The sequence below is a fragment of the Mirounga leonina genome, unplaced genomic scaffold, assembly GCF_011800145.1.
Source record: "Mirounga leonina isolate KUSES-001 unplaced genomic scaffold, KU_Mleo_1.0 Mir_128, whole genome shotgun sequence".
Lineage (NCBI taxonomy): Eukaryota > Metazoa > Chordata > Mammalia > Carnivora > Phocidae > Mirounga > Mirounga leonina.
The window spans coordinates 4,720,616-4,739,438 of record NW_023270320.1 but is presented as its reverse complement, the minus strand read 5'-3'; the positions used below and the strand labels follow the sequence as shown (position 1 = coordinate 4,739,438).

At 34.0% G+C, this 18,823-nt stretch overlaps 1 protein-coding gene across 1 annotated transcript in view; it reads right to left on the bottom strand.

The window, feature by feature from the left end:
• Positions 1-18,823, bottom strand: part of LOC118009784 (disintegrin and metalloproteinase domain-containing protein 18-like) — a 188,548-nt gene that overhangs the window by 56,718 nt on the left and 113,007 nt on the right. Inside the window, exon 17 of the mRNA XM_035003823.1 lies at positions 1,135-1,253. Coding sequence (XP_034859714.1) covers positions 1,135-1,253 — 119 coding nt within the window. The remainder of the gene's footprint in view (positions 1-1,134; positions 1,254-18,823) is intronic.

Genomic DNA, 18,823 nt, shown 5'->3' with positions numbered 1-18,823 from the left:
GACATACATGCAGAGTAGATTTAGCATAATTCTTAAGGTTTTTGGATTTTAAGAATGGTAAATGAGCATTGACTTCAACTCAGTCACCAACTGCATAAGCCCCTAACAGCAGAGACTCAGACTGCCCTTTGAAGCTTTGAAGCCAGGCATTGACTTTTCCTCTCTAGCTATGAGATTAATAGACGGCATTTTCTTTCAATAGAAGACTGTTTTGTCTACACTGAAAATAGATTGTTTAGTATAGTCACATTTATTAGTTATCTTAGCTAGATCTTCTGGCTAACTTGCTGCAGTTTCTACATCAGCACTTGCTGCTTCACTTTGCACTTTTATATTATGGAGATGGCTTCTTTCCTTAAACATCATGAACCAACCTCTGCTACTTTCAAACTTTTCTTCTTCAGTTTCCTCACCTCTCTTGGCATTTGTAGAATTGAGAATTAGGACCTTGTTCTGGATTGAGCTTTGGTTTAAAGGAATATTCTGGCTGGTTTGATCTTCTATCCAGACTACTAAACTTTTTCCATATCAGCAGTAAGGCTATTTTGCTTTTTTATTATTTGTATGTTTATGGATTAGCACTTTTAATTTTCTTCAAAAATTTGCATGCTTAACTTGGCTAACTGGTGCTAGAGGCCTAGCTTTGGTCTATCTTGGCTTTCAATATGTCTTCTTTACTAAGCTTAATCATCTGGGGCTTTTGATTTAAATTCAAAGACATGTGATTTTTCCTTCCCCTTGTGCACTTAGAGGCCATTGTAGGGTTATTAACTGGCCTAATTTAAGTATTGTTGTGTATCAGGGAATATGGAGGCACAAGAAGAGAGAAGAGGGACAGTTTATTGGTGGAGCAGTCAAAGCACATATAATATTTATTCATTAAGTTCACATCTTATTTCTTGCTTTGACACTTATTAAAACCTGAGGACGGTCTTCTAACTTATTTCACTAAGTTGATGAAAAGTAAGTATCTGAGAAAATCTCATTACAAATATTGTGTAACACTAATTAATTAAAGCCACTATTCAAGGTAACTTTTAATTACTCAGGTGATCATGAAAGATTTGACTCAGCATTATAGTTCTTTAAGTATTTCATAAAAGAACATCTATCTTTTAAAATTTTAATTTCTACTCACCAGATTTCTGAACATTTCCATCATCAATACTTCCCCCTGGTGAACCAATCTGGAATTCACAATATGGAGGCCTATAGCCAGGAAAGCAATGACAATTACCCAAATTATTACATATCTGAAACAAACAAAAAAAGCCATATAATTACTATAAATTGTGTTAGTTTTTATATCTTATGTATATCTTCAAAAGAATAAAATCACTATTTTTCTAAGTTTATTAATACTGTATGGGAAATATTAGAAAAAACAGTGAAAATTTTGACAACATAATGGTTAATGACAAAATCACTACTTATATGATAGTATATTTATGACCCCTATATATTGACTGTTTTTGATAAGTACTTTGCCTTTCCCAATCATTTTTAATAAATAGGATTCAATAAATTATGAGTACAATAAATAAGAGTACAACATTGGGTGAATTTAGAATTTCTAAAAATATCTCATTTAGTTATTTTTTAAACATTTGCTACCACTACTTCTGCATTTTCTATACCTATAATTTAATTTCTATACAAAATATTGTAATAAAATTACCATCAATTGACTTGGCCTCTTTAATTTCTTAACTTAATCCCCTTTTCAAAATTTTACTTTAGTGACCAGTCATTTGTATTTCATTTTTAAGTGAACACATTTTCCAAAATAAAATAAAATAGTTGCAAAAAATATTAAAAATGAACAATAAAATAAAACTTTATAATAAACTTGCAATTCTAGAGGTTTACATCTATGGAGTTTACATGTTATTGTGCTTTTACATTTAATAGTTTAGTATTAATTTTCATTTTAAAGTAAAACAAGTAAATAAAATTTTGTAAAATTCAAACAATTAAAATGCATAAAGCAAGAGTTCTCACCCACTAATTAAGTTCCACTCTCCACCAGTAAAATGTTTCCTTGTTTCCTTCCTACTACTATGTCACTGTCTATTTCTCCCTTCAGTTTTGTTAACATTTCTTTTATATATTTAGATGTTTGGAATTCAGGTGCATGTCTATTACAATTTTTATATTCTCTTGATGAATTGATTCTTTTATCATTATATAGTGACCTTCTTGTCTTTTTTGACAATTTTTGCTAAAGTATGTTTTCTCTGATATAAGTATAGCCACACTACTGTCTTTTAGTTACCATTTGCATGGGAAATCTCTTTCCGTTCCTCCACATTAAGCCTATGTGTGTCCTTAAAAGTAAAGTAAATCATTGTAGGCAGCATATCATTTCATGTTTGTATTTTAATAAAAATTCAATTAATTTATATTTAAAGTAATTATGGGTTAGTAAGGATTTACTATTACCTTCGTTTTTCCTGTTTTCTGGTGGCTTCTTTGTTCTGTTTTTCCTCTCTTGCTGTTCTCCTTTGTGATTTGATTTTTTTAAAAAATACTTTTATGCCTTGATTACTTTCTCCTTCTCTTTAGTGAGTCCACTACAGGTTTTTTACTTGGGCTATCATGAGGCTTATATAAAATATTTTGTAGATAGAACAGTCTATTTTAAGCTGATAACAACCCAACTTTGACCTTATACAAATATTCTACACTTTAATTTCTCCTTCCCCCACATTTTGTGTAATTGATGCCAAAATTTCCATCATTTTATATGGTGTATTCATTAACACATTTTTCTATCTAGTTAATTTTAATATTTTTCTTTTAAAGAATTGTTATTTATTTATTTGTTTCTTCATTTTTGAGAGGGAGAGAGAGAGAGCATGAGCAGGTAGGAGGGGCAGAGAGAGAGGAAGAAGCAGGATTGTAAGAACATGACCCGAGCCAAAGGCAGACACTAAACCAACTGAGCCACCCAGATGCCCTAATTTTAAAACTTGTGTCTCTTAACTTTTATAAAAGAGTTTAAAGTGATTTACATGTTAACAATGCAATATTAGAGTATTATGAATTTGAATATATTTTAATTTTTACAGTAGCTTTTATGCTTTTACATGTTTTCATGTTGTTAGTTTCTATTTTTAAACTTGAAGAGCTCCCTTTTGCATTTCAGAAGAGAGGATATATGAAGAAATAATTACTGAAAACTTCCCAAATTCAATGAATAACATGAATTCAAACATCTGAAAGCTCACAAACTTCAAGTAAGATGAACTTAAAATGGCTCACACTGGTGCATATTATAATCAAACTTTAAAAGCCAAAAGCAGAGAGAGAATTTAGAAAGCAGCAAGGGAAGTAACTTGTCACATACAAGAGATCCTAAGTAAGATTATAAGCAGCTTTCTCATGAGAAACTTTGGAAACCATCATTTGTTGCTTTTTCTCTAGTTTTTTAAGGTGTAGAGTTAGTTGGAGAATTTAGGATTTTTCTAATTTTTGAGTGAGTCTTGGATGGCTATGTATTTCACCCTTAGGACCGCCTTTGCAGTATCCCATACGTTTTGGACTGATATGTTTTCATGCTCAGAGGTTTCCATGTTTTGTTTAAGGTCTTCTTTGATTTCCTGGTTGACCCAAACATTCTTGAGCAGAGTGGTCTTTAGCTTCCAAGTGTTCGAATTTCTGTCAAATTTTTTCTTGTGATTGAGTTCCAGTTTTAAGGCATTATGGTCTGAGAATATGCAGGGAATAATCTCAACCTTTTGGTGTCAGTTGAGTCCTGATTTGTGACCCAGTATGTGGTCTATTCTGGAGAAAGTTCCATGTGCGCTCAAGAAGAATGAGTATTCTGTTGCTTTAGAATGGAATGTTCTGTATATATCTATGAGGTCCATCTGGTCCAGTGTATCATTCAAAGCTCTTGTTCTCTCTAATCTTAATTATTTCTCTTCTAAAGAAAATCAACAGAGAACAAGAGCTTTCTTTAGAAGAGAAATAATTAAGATTAGAGCAGAGATCAATGAATTAGAAACCAGAAACATGGTAGATCAGATCAACAAAACTAGAAGCTGGTTCTTGGAAAGAATTAATAAGATCAATAAACCACTGGCCAGACTTATCCAAAAGAAAAGAAAAAGGACCCAAATTAATAAAATTATGAATGAAAAGGGAGAGATCACAACTAACACCAAGGAAATAGAAACAATTATTAGAAATTATTATCAACACCTATATGCCAATAAACTGAGCAATCTGGATGAAATGGAGGCCTTCCTGGAAACATATAAACTCCCAAGACTGAAGCAGGAAGAAACTGACAACCTGAATAGGCCAATAACCAGTAACATGATTGAAGCAGTGATCAAAAATCTTCCAAAAAACAAGAGTCCAGGGCCTGATGGATTCCCTGGGGAATTCTACCAAGCATTCAAAGAAGAAATAATACCTATTCTCCTGAAGCTGTTTCAAAAAATAGAAACAGAAGGAATGCTTCCAGACTCATTCTATGAGGCCAGCATTACCTTAATCCATAAACCAGGCAAAGACCCCGTCAAAAAGGAAAAATTCAGACCAATATCCCTGATGAATATGGATTCTAAAATCCTCAACAAAATCCTAGCTAACAGGATCCAGCAATACATTAAAAGGATCATCCATCACGACCAAGTGGGATTTATCCCCGGGATGCAAGGGTGGTTCAACATTCGCAAATCAATCAATGTGATAGAACACATTAATAAGAGGAGAGAGAAAAACCATATGGTCCTCTCAATTGATGCAGAAAAAGCATTTGACAAAATGCATCATCCTTCCCTCATTAAAACTCTTCAGAGTATAGGGATAGAGGGAACATTCCTCAAGTTCATAAAATCCATCTATGACAAACCCACAGCAAATATCATCCTCAATGGGGAAAAGCTGAGAGCCCTTCCCTTAAGATGGGGAACACGTCAAGGATGCCCACTCTCAGCACTATTGTTCAACATAGTACTAGAAGTCTTAGGAACAGCAATTAGACAACAAAAAGAAATGCAATTATTCAAATTGGCAAAGAAGAAATCAAACTATCTCTCTTCGCAAATGACATGATACTTTATGTGGAAAACCCAAAAGATTCAACCCCCAAATTACTAGAACTCATACAGCAATTCAGTAATGTGGCAGGATACAAAATCAATGCACAGAAATCAGTTGCTTTCTTGTACACTAGCAATGCAACTGTAGAAAGAGAAATTAGAGAAATGATTCCATTTACAATAGCACCAAAAACCATAAGATACCTCGGAATAAACCTAACCAAAGAGGTAAAGGATCTATACTCTAGGAGCTACAGAACACTCATGAAAGAAATTGAAGAAGACACAAAGAGATGGAAAAACATTCCATGCTCAATGGATTGGAAAAATAAACATTATTAAAATGTCTATGCTACCCAGAACAATCTATACCTTCAATGCCATCCCGATCAAAATTCCAATGACATTTTTCAAAGTGCTGGAACAAACAATCCTAAAATTTGTATGGAATCAGAAAAGACCCCAAATCACCAAGGAAATGTTGAAAAAGAAAAACAAAGCTGGGGACATCACGTTGCCAGATTTCAAGCTATATTACAAAGATGTGATCACCAAGACAGCATGGTACTGGCACAAAAACAGACATATAGACCAATGGAACAGAATAGAGAACCCAGATATGGACCCTCAACTCTATGGTCAAATAATCTTTGACAAAGCAGGAAAAAACATGCAATGGAAAAAAGTCTCTTCAATAAATGGTGCTGGGAAAATTGGACAGCCACATGCAGAAGAATGAAACTCGACCATTCTCTAACACCATACACAAAGATAAACGCAAAATAGATGAAAGACCTCAATGTGAGACAGGAATCCATTAAAATCCTAGAGGAGAACATAGGCAGTAAGCTCTTTGACATCGGCCGCAGCAACTTCTTTCAAGATACATCTCCAAAGGCTATTGAAACGAAAGCAAAAATGAACTTTTGGGACTTCATCAAGATAAAAAGCTTCTGCACAGCAAAGGAAACAGTCAACAAAGCAAAGAGGCAACCCACAGAATGGGAGAAGATATTTGCAAATGACACTACAGAAAAAGGGCTGGTATCCAAGATCTATAAAGAACTTCTCAAACTCAACACCCAAAAAACAAATAATCAAGTCAAAAAATGGGCAGAAGACATGAACAGACACTTCTCCAAAGAAGACATACAAATGGCTAACAGACATATGAAAAAATGTTCATCATCATTAGCCATCAGGGAAATTCAAATCAAAACCACATTCAGATACCACCTTAAACCAGTTAGAATGGCAAAAATGGACAGGGCAAGAAACAAATGTTGGAGAAGTTGTGGAGAAAGGGGAACCCTCTTACCCTGTTGGTGGGAATGCAAGTTTGTACAGCTACTTTGGAAAATAGTGTGGAAGTGTCTCAAAAAATTAAAAATAGAGGTACCCTATGACCCAGCAATTGCACTCCTGGGTATTTACCCCAAAGACACAGATGTAGTGAAAATAAGGGCCATATGCACCCCAATGTTCATAGCAGCAGTGTCCACAATAACCAAACTGGAAAAAGCTGAGATGTCCTCCAACAGATGAATGGATAAAGAAGATGTGGTCCATATATACAATGAAATATTACTCAGCCATCAGAAAGGATGAATACCAACTTTTACATCAACTTGGATGGGACTGGAGGAGATTATGGTAGGTGAAAGAAGTCAAGAAGAGAAAGTCAATTATCATATGGTTTCACTTATTTGTGGAACATAAGGAATAGCATGGAGGACATTAGGAGAAGGAAGGGAAAAATTAAGGTTGGGAAATTGGAGGGAGAGATGAACCATGAGAGACTATGGACTCTGAGAAACAAACTGAGGGTTTTAGAGGGGAGGGGGGTGGGGGATGGGTTAGCCCTGTGATGGGTATTAAAGAGGGCATGTACTGCATGGAGCACTGGGTGTTATACGAAAACAATGAATCATGGATCACTACATCAAAAACTAATGATGTATTGTATGGTGACTAACATAACATAATAAAATAAAAAAAAAAAAAAGAAACTTTGGAAACCAGCAGGGGGATGGCTGATATATTCAAAGTGCTACTAGAAAAAAAGAAAAAAAAAAAGAAGAAAGAAAGAAGAAGAAAGAAAGAAAGAAAGAAAGAAAGAAAGAAAGAAAGAAAGAGAGAAAGAAAGAACAAACAGAAACCACCTGTCAAACAAGAATCCTATATTTGGCAAAATGTTCTTTAAATGTAAGGGAGAAATTAAATAATTCCCAAATAAGGAAGAATTAGGGAATTCATTATTACTATAGAAGCCCTGCAAGAAATGGTCAATGGAGTATGGCAAGGTGATTTGAAAGGGCAGTATATTATAATTATAAAGTTATAATTATATAATATTATATATAATTATATATATATTATATATATATAATATTATATAATTATAAAGTATATTATAATTATAAAGTTATATGAAAAAATAAACATCTCAATAAAGGTAAATATATGTGTATTTTTCAAAGCTAAAATTATTGTAACAATTATAACTCTAATTTTTATTTTCTACTGGCTAAGAAACTAATAGATTAAAAAAACAATTATTAGTCTAAAAGCTAGTATTATTGTAACCTTTCTAACTCCACTTTTTTTTCTTTCTTTGCAGCATTACTTTTTTTGAATTTTATTATGTTATGTTAATCACCATATATTGCATCATTAGTTTTTGATGTAGTGTTCTATGATTCATTGTTTGCACATAATGTTTTTATGTAACTTAAGAGGGTAATATCTGATGTTAACTTGCAAGGACCATACCTCTGTATAATCTTCTTCTAGCAAGCAGGGAATTTTGTTCCTTGATAGAAATAAATGGGTCATTTCTGTATGGTTACAAGCCATACTAAAAGACAAAAATCACAATTTGAAGAAATAGAACAAGGTGAAGGTCAGATAGATAGGGTAGATATGTTCGAATTATCAGACTAGAGGTCTAAAAGAACCATGGTTAGTGTACTAGGGGAAAGTAGACGACAGTAGAGCTAGAAACTTTAAAAAAAATATTTAAAATGCCAGAAAGCAAAAGCACTATAGAAGAAATGAATTCTTTTGATGGGCTCATGTGTATACAACCAAAGAAATAATCAGTGAACTTGAGGACATGTCATTAGAAAATTCCAAAACTGAAATCTAAAGAGCAAAAAATAATAAAAAAGACATAACAGAATATCCAAGAAGTGTAGGACAACTAAAAGAGATATAACATGCATGTCATGGGAATACCAGAAGGAGAAAAAAGAAAGGACAGAAAAATATTTGAAGCAGAATTTCCCAACATTAATGATAGACACCAAACCTCAAATCGAGGAACTTCAGAGAATACCAAGCAAAGTAAATATTTCAAAAATCTATGTAGAAATAACATATTCAAACTGTGGAAAATAAAAAATGAAGAGAAAATCTTGAAAAAACTAGAAAAAAAAACCCCAAAACCTTATCTATAGAAGAGCAAGGAAGAGAATTACATTGGACTTCTCTTTAGAAATCATGAAAGCAAGAGGAAAATGGAATGAAATATTTAAAATGTTGAAGCAAAAACAAATACCCACCTTGAATGTGTATCCATTAAAATTATTATTCAAAAGAGAAGGAGAAATTAAACTATCTCAAACAATCTTTCAGAAACCTTTTCACAAGTGTACCTGCTTTGCAAGAAATGCTTCAGAAAGGACTGATATAGATTAGAAACTAAAAAAAAAAAAAAAAAAAAAGTAAAAGAGAATGAATAAAAGAAAGTAAAATAAATTTTTTAATTTTTCTTATTCTTAATTGATTTAAGAAATAACTTGATTAATATAATGGCAACATTGTATTTGGTGATTAATATCTTATAGGTAAGAGAAATTAATTACAGAAATATAAGGCATGAGAGGGAAGTACTGGGAATACTCTGTTACAAAGTACTTATATCACCCATAAAAATTTCTAAGTATAGTTGATTTATTGAGAGAAAAGTAAAAATTGAATTCTATAAAATGCTAAATTCAAAACAGAAAAAAAAAACAGAAAAAGAATGGAAGACAAAATATAAATGGAAAACAAGGCCAACAAATAGAAAACTGTAACACAGAAGGTACATATTAATCTAATTACATCAATAATTACTTTAAAAACCAATAGTCAAAATACACCATTATTAAAAGAGATTTTCAGAGTGGATAAATAAATAAGAATGTTGTCTACCAAGAACCCACTTTAAATATAAAACCACAGCTAGACTAAAAGTGAGGGAATGGAGAAAGATTTACCATGGTAAAACTAATCAAAAGAAAGAAAATTTTCAGAGCTAAAGAGGGCTTTACATAATGAAAAAGAAGATATAACAATCCTTAATGTGTATGCAACTAAGAACAAGGTGTCAAGTTTGTGAGGCAAAACCTGATAGAACTGTAAGGAGTAAAAGACAAATTCACTATTTTAGTTGGAGACTTTAACACACCTCTATAACTGACAGATACTGCAGGCAGAAAATCAGTAAATATATAATTGACTGGACCAGTATTGAATTGACATTTAGAGAATACTCTACCTAAACAAGAAAATATGCATTATTCTTGAGCTCACAGAGACTATTCACCAAGATAAACCTCATGCTTGGCCATAAAACCCACCTTTACAAATTTAAAAAGATAGCTATCACACAAAGTATGTTTTCATACCAAGAAGGAATGATGGAATTAAACTAGAAATCAATAAGAGAAATATTGCTGGAAAACCCCAAAATATGTCGTGCCTAAGCAACACACTTCTAAATAATATATTAGTCAAAGAAGTGTCAAAAGAAATTAAAAAAAAAAAAACTAAATCAAAATGTAAATAAAACTTATGAAAATTTGAGATGCAGGAAAACCAGTGCTTTGGAAATATATAGCATTTAGTGCATGCATTAGAAAAGATCTAAAATCAATAATCTATCCTGTGCTTTGGAAACTAGAAAAAGGAAGAGGAAATTAAATCTAATAAAGATTAGAGTAGAAATAATTTAAAACAAAAAAATAATAGAGTATATTAAAACCAAAAGCTCATTCATTTAAAAAAAAATCAATAAAACTGATTAGTCTCTAACCAGGTAAATTCAAGAAAAAAGAAAAAAATCAAATTATTGATATCATAAATGAAAAAAAATACCACCATTATTGATCCATGAACATAGAAAAGATAATGTAGGGGGGAGGAGTTAAGATGGTGGAGAAATAGGGGACCCTAATTTTGTCTTGTCCCTGGAATTCAGCTAGTTATCATATCATTCTGAACACCAGCAAAATCAATTGAAATTTGAGAAAATAATTGCTGCAATTCTACAAATAGAAAAATGACCTTTTTGGAAGGTAGGAAGTGGGGAGATGTGAATCTGGGGCAATATACTGGAAGATAAACATCGGAGGAGAGGGAACTTGCTTAAGGAGGCTGCCAGAAAGTAGTATAAGCAGCAGAGCACAAAAAATGAAATCTTCACAAGTCTGCTACAGTTGTGGACAGCCCTGGCTTAAAGGTGCTCAGGTGGTGAAGTGGAGCAGAATCCCAGGTTGGACAGTGTGGTCTCAGCATCCCTGGGGTCACAAAAAGAATGGGAGTGCCTGAGTGTGGCAGAGTTCTGAAACATCAGAGAGGGGAAACCATCTGAAAACAGTAAGTCTAGGCACAGGCTTTCTACTTGGTGTTGCCATAAACCTCTTACTGCTGCAAGGTCCCATGACCACTCTCTGGGCAGGGTCCCAGCAAAAGGCAGAAGCCTGACAAGACCCCACTCCCTCCCCCAGGAGGAATAGCTAAGTCCACACCACAGGAGTCTGTAAAGTTTGGAGACTTGAAATGGGGTAGCATCCCTGTGACAAAAACGCTTGGTCACAGGCTGAGTGAACACAGAGTTCTGGTGGAAATCAGGGAGACAAGAGTGTTTGACTGCTTTTCTGTGAGGGCTCACTAAAGAGTGGGGAACATGAACTTTCAGCTCCAGGCCTAGAGATTGGGGCACCACCATTTTCATCCCCCCATTTGTTCTGAAAGACTTCAGGGAGCAAACCAGCACCACATGGTACAATCTGGAGCCACTTACACTGAGCCTGGGCCCTGACAATGGGGTGCAATTCCGCCAGGGTAAAGACACCTGAGAACCAGTCCAACAGGCCCCTCCTCCTGAGGACCAGCAGGAACAACCAGCTAACACCAATTTTACAGATCATATAGAACTGCAAAATATCAGCTCTTGGGGAAAAGAGTATATAGCATTCATGGTTTTGTCATGATTCTTTAGTCTTTCAGTTTTATTTTTTTCAGGTATTTTTTTATTTTATCAATTCTATTTTTATTTCTTTCTTAATTTTTATTTTTATATATACTATATATATATTATGGTTTCCTTTTATTTTATTTTATTTTATTTTTGTATATATATATATATATATATATATATATATATATATATATATATATATATATATATATATATATAAGTTTTTATTTCTTTCCTATTTTGGGATCTAGTTTCTTTTAACAGAACAAAATACACCCAAGATCTAGTTTGTTGTTTTGTTCTGTTTTACTTCTTGTTCATTTTTTCTTATTTTGTATTGTTTCTGTTTTCTTCAGGTTTGTTTTATTTGTATTTTTATGGTTTGTTGTTATTTTTGTCTTATCTCTTTTTCATCTAATCTTTTCTGAACAGGATGATGAGACATCCCAAAAGAATGAACAGGAGGCAGTACTCACTGCCAGGGATTTAACCAATATGGATATATGTAAGATGTCAGAACTAGAATTCAAAACACAATTATAAAGATAGCAGCTAGGCTTGAAAAAAGCATAGAAGACAGTAGAGAATCCCTTACTATAGCAATAAAAGAAGTAAAATCTAATCAGACCAAAATTAAAAATGCTATTACTGAGATGCAGTCAACAATGGAGGCTCTAACTGCTAGAATAAACAAGACAGAAGAGAAAGTCAGTATATTGATGGCAAAATGATAGACAATAAGGGAACTGCAAACAGAGAGAAAAACAACTACTGGGTCATAAAGGGAGACTTCAAGAAATCAACAATACCATAACACAAAATAATATTTGAATAATAGGGGTCTCAGAAGAAGAAGAGAGAGACAGAAGGGCAGAAGGTTTATTTGAACAAATTATAGCTGAGAACTTCCCTATTATGGGGAAGGAAATGGGCATTCAAATCCAGGAGCCACAGAAAACCCCCCTTCAAAATCAATAAAAATAGGTCAACACCCTGACACATAATAGTGAAACTTGCAAATTTCAGAGATAAAGAGAAAATCCTGAAAGCAGCACAGGACAATAAGTCCTTAACCTACAAGGGTAGAAACATAAGACTGGCAGCAGACATGTCCACAGAGACCTGGCAGGCCAGAAAAGACTGGCATAATATATTTAATGTGCTAAATGGGAAAAATATGCAAACAAGAATACTTTATTCAGCAAGGCTCTCATTGAGAATAGAAGGAGAGATAGAATCTCCAGGACAAACAAAACTAAAGGAAATTGTGAACACTAAACCAGCCCTGCAAGAAATATTGAAGGGGATCCTTTGAGCAAAGAGAGAGTCCCAAAGTAACAAAGACCAGAAAGGTACAGAGACAATCTAAAGAAACATCTTTACAAGTAATACAATGGCACCAAATTCATATCTTTCAATAATTATTCTGAATGTAAATGGACTAAATGCTCCAATCAAAAGACATAGGGTATCAGATTGGATAAAAAAACAAGACCCATCTATATGCTATCTACAAGAGATTCATTGTAGATCCAAAGACACCTCCAGATTGAAAGTGAGGGGGTGGAGAACAATTTATCATGCTAATGGACATCAAAATAATGCTGAAGTGGGAATCCTTATATCAGACAAACTGGATTTTAAACCAAAGAATATAATAAGAGATGTAGAAGGACGCTATGTCATAATTAAAATGTCTATCCAATGAGAAGATCTAACAATTGTAAATATTTATGTCCCTAACTTGGGAGCAGCCAATCATATAAATAATAACAAAACTAAGGAAACACATTTATAATAACAAAATAATAGTAAGGGACTTTAACACCTAACTCACAGCAATGGACAGATCATCTAAGCAGAAGATCAACAAGGCTTTGAATGACACACTGGGCCAGATGGACTTAACAGATATATTCAAGCATTTCATCCTAAAGCAACATAATACACATTCTTCTCAAGTGCACATGGAACATTCTCTACAATGGATCATATACTAGGTCACAAATCAGTTCTCAACCGGTATCAAAAGACTGAGATTATTCCATGCATATTTTAGGACCACATTGCTTTAAAACTTGAACTCAATCACAAGAGAAAATTTGGAAGGAACACAAATACATGGAGATTACAGAACATCCTACTAAAGAACGAATGGAAACAGGAAATTAAAGAATAATAAAAAAACCACATGGGAACAAATGAAAATGAAAACACAAATATTCAAAACCACTGGGATGCAGTGAAGGTGGTTCTAAGAGGGAAGTATATAGCAATATAAGCCTTTCTCAGGAAACAAGAAAGGCATCAAATACACAACCTAACCCTACACCTAAAGGAGCTGGAGAAAGAACTGAAAATAAAGCCTAAACCCAGAAGAAGAAAAGAATTAATAAAAATTAGAGCAGAAATCAATGAAATAGAAACCAAAAGAACAAATCAACGAAACTAGGAGCTTGTTCTTTGAAAGAATTAATAAACTCGATAAACCCTTGGCCAGACTTATCAAAAAGAAAGGAGAAAGGACCCAAATAAATAAAATCTTAAATGAAAGAGGAAAGATCACAATCAACACCAAATAAATACAAACAATTAGAAGATAATTTTATGAGCAATTATATGCCACCAAATTAGGCAATCTGAAAAGAATGGATGCATTCCTAGAAACATATAAGCTACCAAAACTGAAAAAGAAAGAAATAGAAAACCTGAACAGACCCATGACCAGCATAGAAATTGAAGCAGTAATCAAAAACCTCCCAATAAACCACAATCCAAGACCAGATGGTCCCCAGCAGAATTCTACCAAACATTTAAAGAACTAATACCTATTCTTCTGAAGCTGTTTCCAATAAATAAATAAATAAATAGATAGATAGATAGATAGATAGATAGATAGATAAATAAATAAATAAATAAATAAATAAATAAATAAATAAATATGGAAGAAAACTTCCAAATTCATCCTATGTGGCCAACATTTCCTTGATCCCCAAACCAGACAAAGACCCCACCAAAAAGGAAAATTACAGACAAATATCCCTGATGAACATGGATGTAAAAATTCTCACCAAGACACCAGCTAATAGGATTCAATAATACATTAAAAGGATCATTCACCATGACCAAGTGGGATTACTTCCTGGGCTGCAAAAGTGGTTCAACATCCAGAAATCAATCAGTGTGATACACCACATTAATAAAAGAAAGGACAATAACTATATGATCCTCTCAATTAATGCAGAAAAAGCATTTGATAAAATACAGCATCCTTTCTTAATAAAAACTCTGCCATGTAGGGATAAAGGGAACATACCTCAATATCATAAAAGCCATATGTGAAAAACCCACAGAGCTTTTCCCCTAAGTCAGGAACATAACTGGGATGTCCACTCTCAGCACTGCTGTTCAACATAGTACTGGAATTCCTAGTTACAGCAATCAGAAAACAAAAAGAAATAAAAGGCATCCAAATTGACAAAGTCACATCAAAATTTCACTCTCTGCAGACATTATACTCTATATAGAAAACTCAAAAAGCTCCACCTCAAAATTGCTAGAACTCATACAAGAATTCAGGAAAGTGGCAGGATATAAAACCAATGCACAAAAGTCAGTTGAATTTCTATACACTAACAATGAGACAGAAGAAAGAGAAATTAAGGAATTGATCCCATTTACAATTGCATCAAAAACCATGAGATATCTAGGAATAAACATAACCAAAGAGATAAAGGATCTGTACCCTGAAAATTACAGAACTTTTATGAAAGAAATTGAAGAAGACACAAAGAAATGGAAAAACATCCATGCTCATGGGCACAAATGTCTATGCTACCCAATGCAATCTATACATTCAAGGCAATCCCTATCAAAATACCACCAACATTTTTCACAGAGCTGGAACAAACAATTCTAAAATTTGTATGGAACCCAAAAAGACCCTGAATAGCCAGAGGAATGTTGAAAAAGAAAACCAAAGCTAGTGACATGACAATTTTGGACATCAAGCTGTATTATAAAGCTGTAATCATCAAGACAGCTGGCATAAAACAGACACATAGAGCAATGGAAGAGAATAGAGAACGCAGAAATGGACCCTCAACTCTACGAACAACTAATCTTCAACAAAACAGGAAAGAATGTCCAATGGAAAAAAGACAGTGTCTTCAAAAAATGGCATTGGGAAAACTGGACAGCCACATGCAGAAGAATGAAACTGGACCACTTTCTTAAACCGCACACAAAAATAACTCAAAATGGATGAAAGATCTAAATGTGAGACAGGAATCCATCAAAATCCTAGAGGAGAACACGAGCAGCAACCTCTTTGACCTTGGCCACAGCAACTTCATGCGAGACACGGCTTCAAAGGAAGGGAAACAAAAGCAAAAATGAACTATTTGGACTTCATTAAGATAAAAAGCTTCTGCACAGCAAAGGAAACAGTTGACAAAACTAAAAGACAATCTACAGAATGGGAGAAGATATTTGCAAATGTCTTATCAGATAAAAGGCTAGTATCCAAAACCTATAAAGAACTTATCAAACTCAATACCCAAAAAACGATAATGCAGTCAAAAAATGGGCAGAAGACATGAACAGATATTTCTCCAAGGAAGACATACAAATGGCCAACAGACACATGAAAAATGTTCAGCAGCATTCAGCATCAGGGAAATACAAATCAAATCCACAAGCCTCACACCAGTCAGAATGGTTAACATTAACAAGTCACAAAATGACAGATTTTGGCTAGGATACAGAGAAATGGGAATCCTCTTACATGGCAGTGGGAATGCAAGCTGATATAGGTGCTCAGGAAGACAGTATGGGGGTTCCTCAAAAGTTGAAAATGGAGCTACCCTGCAACCCAGAAATTGCATTACTAGACATATACCCCAAAGATACAAATGTGTTGATCTGAAGAGGCACTTGCACCCCGATGTTTATAGCAGCAATGTCCACAATAGCCAAAATATGGAAAAAGCCCAGATGGTTATATTACTCAGCCAGCAAAAAGAATGAAATCTTGCCATTTGCAATGATATGGATGGAACTAGAGTGTTTTATGCTGGGTGAAACAAATCGGTCAGAGAAAGCCAAATACCATATGATTTCACTCATATGTGGAATTTAAGAAACAAAACAGATGAACATAGGGGAAGGGAAGGAAAAAATAAAACGATGAAATCAGAGAGTGGGACAAACCATAAGAGACTCTTAACTATAGGAATCAAACTGAGGGTTACTGGAGGGGAGGTGGGTGGGGGTATAGGATAACTGGGTAATGGGCATTAAGGAGAGAATTTGATGTCATGAGCACTTGGTGTTATATGCAACTGATGAATCACTAAACTCTACCTCTGAAACTAATAATACACTATATGTTAATTAAATTGATTTTAATTAAGAATAAAAAAGATAATAAAGTAATATCCTAAAAATTCTATGTGTATAAATTGGTAACCTAGGTGAAATGAACCAATTCATTGAAAGACACAATTTATAAAAGGTCACACAAGAAGAAATAGTCTGAATAGGTCTATATCTGTTAAATGAAATAAATCAATATTTAATAACCTTCCAAAACAGCACATAGCTCAGATGTGTTCTCCGGTGAATATGATCAAACATTTAAGAAATGGATTATGTCAATTCTTTACAACCTTTCCCAGAAAATAGGGGCAGAAGGATCACTTCCAAACTCATTGTGAGGTCAGCATTATCCCAATACCAAAACCAGACAAAGCCATTACAAGAAAGTAGAACTATAGACAATATCACTAGTAAGTATAAGTGTATAAATCCTCAAAAATATTAGCAAATCAAATTAGTTAATATATAAAAGAATAATATATCTGAATAAAGTGGATTTTATTCCTGGTATACAAGTTGAGGTTATCATTTGAAGATCAATTACTGTAATGGACTTTACTGTTACTGTAACATCAATAGGCTAAAAAAAAAAAGTCATACGATTATATCAATAGATTCAGAAAAAAGGGCTTGACCAAACACACACATTTTATGATTAAAAACACACCAATTTGGGCATAGAGGGGTAAATTCCTCAATAGGAAGAACATCTACAAAAAAATGTACAACTAACATCATAATAATGAGAAGCAGAAAACCTACAGAAAACCAATAGGTACAAGAAAAGATGCTCAGCATCACTGATCTACAAGGAAATGCAAATCAAAACTACAATTATATACTACCTCACACATGGTAGAATGGCTATTATCAAAAAGATATGAAATAACAAGTGTTGGTCAGGAGGTGAAGAAAAGGGAACCATTGTGCACTGTTGGTGGGGATGTAAACTGGTGCAGCCACTGTGGAAAACAGCATGGCAATTCCTCAAAAAATTAAAAATAGAGCAACCATATGATCCATTACTTCCAGTTCTGGGTATTCATCCAAAGAAACCAAATCACTAACTTGAAAAGATGTTTACTGCAGCATTTTTTTTTTAAAGATTTTATTTACTTATTTGAGACAGAGAGAATGAGAGAGAGAGCACATGAGAGGGAGGAGGGTCAGAGAGAGAAGCAGACTCCGTGCCGAGCAGGGAGCCTGATGCGGGACTCGATCCAGGGACTCCAGGATCATGACCTGAGCCGAAGGCAGTCGCCCAACCAACTGAGCCACCCAGGCGCCCTGCAGCATTTTTTATAATAGTCAAGATACAGGGGCACCTGGGTGGCTCAGTTGTTAAGTGTCTGCTTTTGGCTCAGGTCATGATCCCAGAGTCCTGGGATCAAGCCCCGCATCAGGCTTCCTCCTTGGCAGGAAGCCTGTTTCTCCCACTCCCACTCCCCCTGCTTGTGTTCCTGCTCTCTCTCTGTCAGATAAATAAATAAAATCTTAAAAAGAAAGATACAGAAACAACCTGAGTGTCCATCTATGAATGAATTGATAAAAAAAGATGTGGTATGTATACACATAGACACAATGGAATATTATTCAGCCATAAAAACAATGAGATCTTGTCACTTGTGGCAACATGGATGGACCTTGAGGGCATTATGCTAAGTAAAATAAGTCAGACAGAGAAAATCGAATATTATGATCCATCTTTTAGATAGAATTTTTTAAAACAAGCATATAAGTATAGAGGATAGATTGGTAGGTGCCACAGGTGAAGGGTTGGGGGATGGTGGGTGAAATAGGTGGAGGTTTTCAAAGATAAAAACTTCCAGTTATAAAATAAATAAAACATAAGGATGTAATTTAAGTATGGTGAATGTAGTTAATAATATGGTATTGAATATTTGAAAGTTGTGGAGAGTAGATCTTAAAATTCCTCAGCACAAGAAAAAAAATTGTAACTATGTATGATGATGGATGCTAACTAGAATTATTGTGGTGATCACTTTGCAATACATACAAATATTAAATCATTATATTGTACATCTTGAACAAATATGCAGTTATTTGTCAATTATACTTCAATAGAAAAGAAAAAGGCAGAGAACAATTGAAGTTAAGAATTCATAAGAGAATCAGGGGAAAC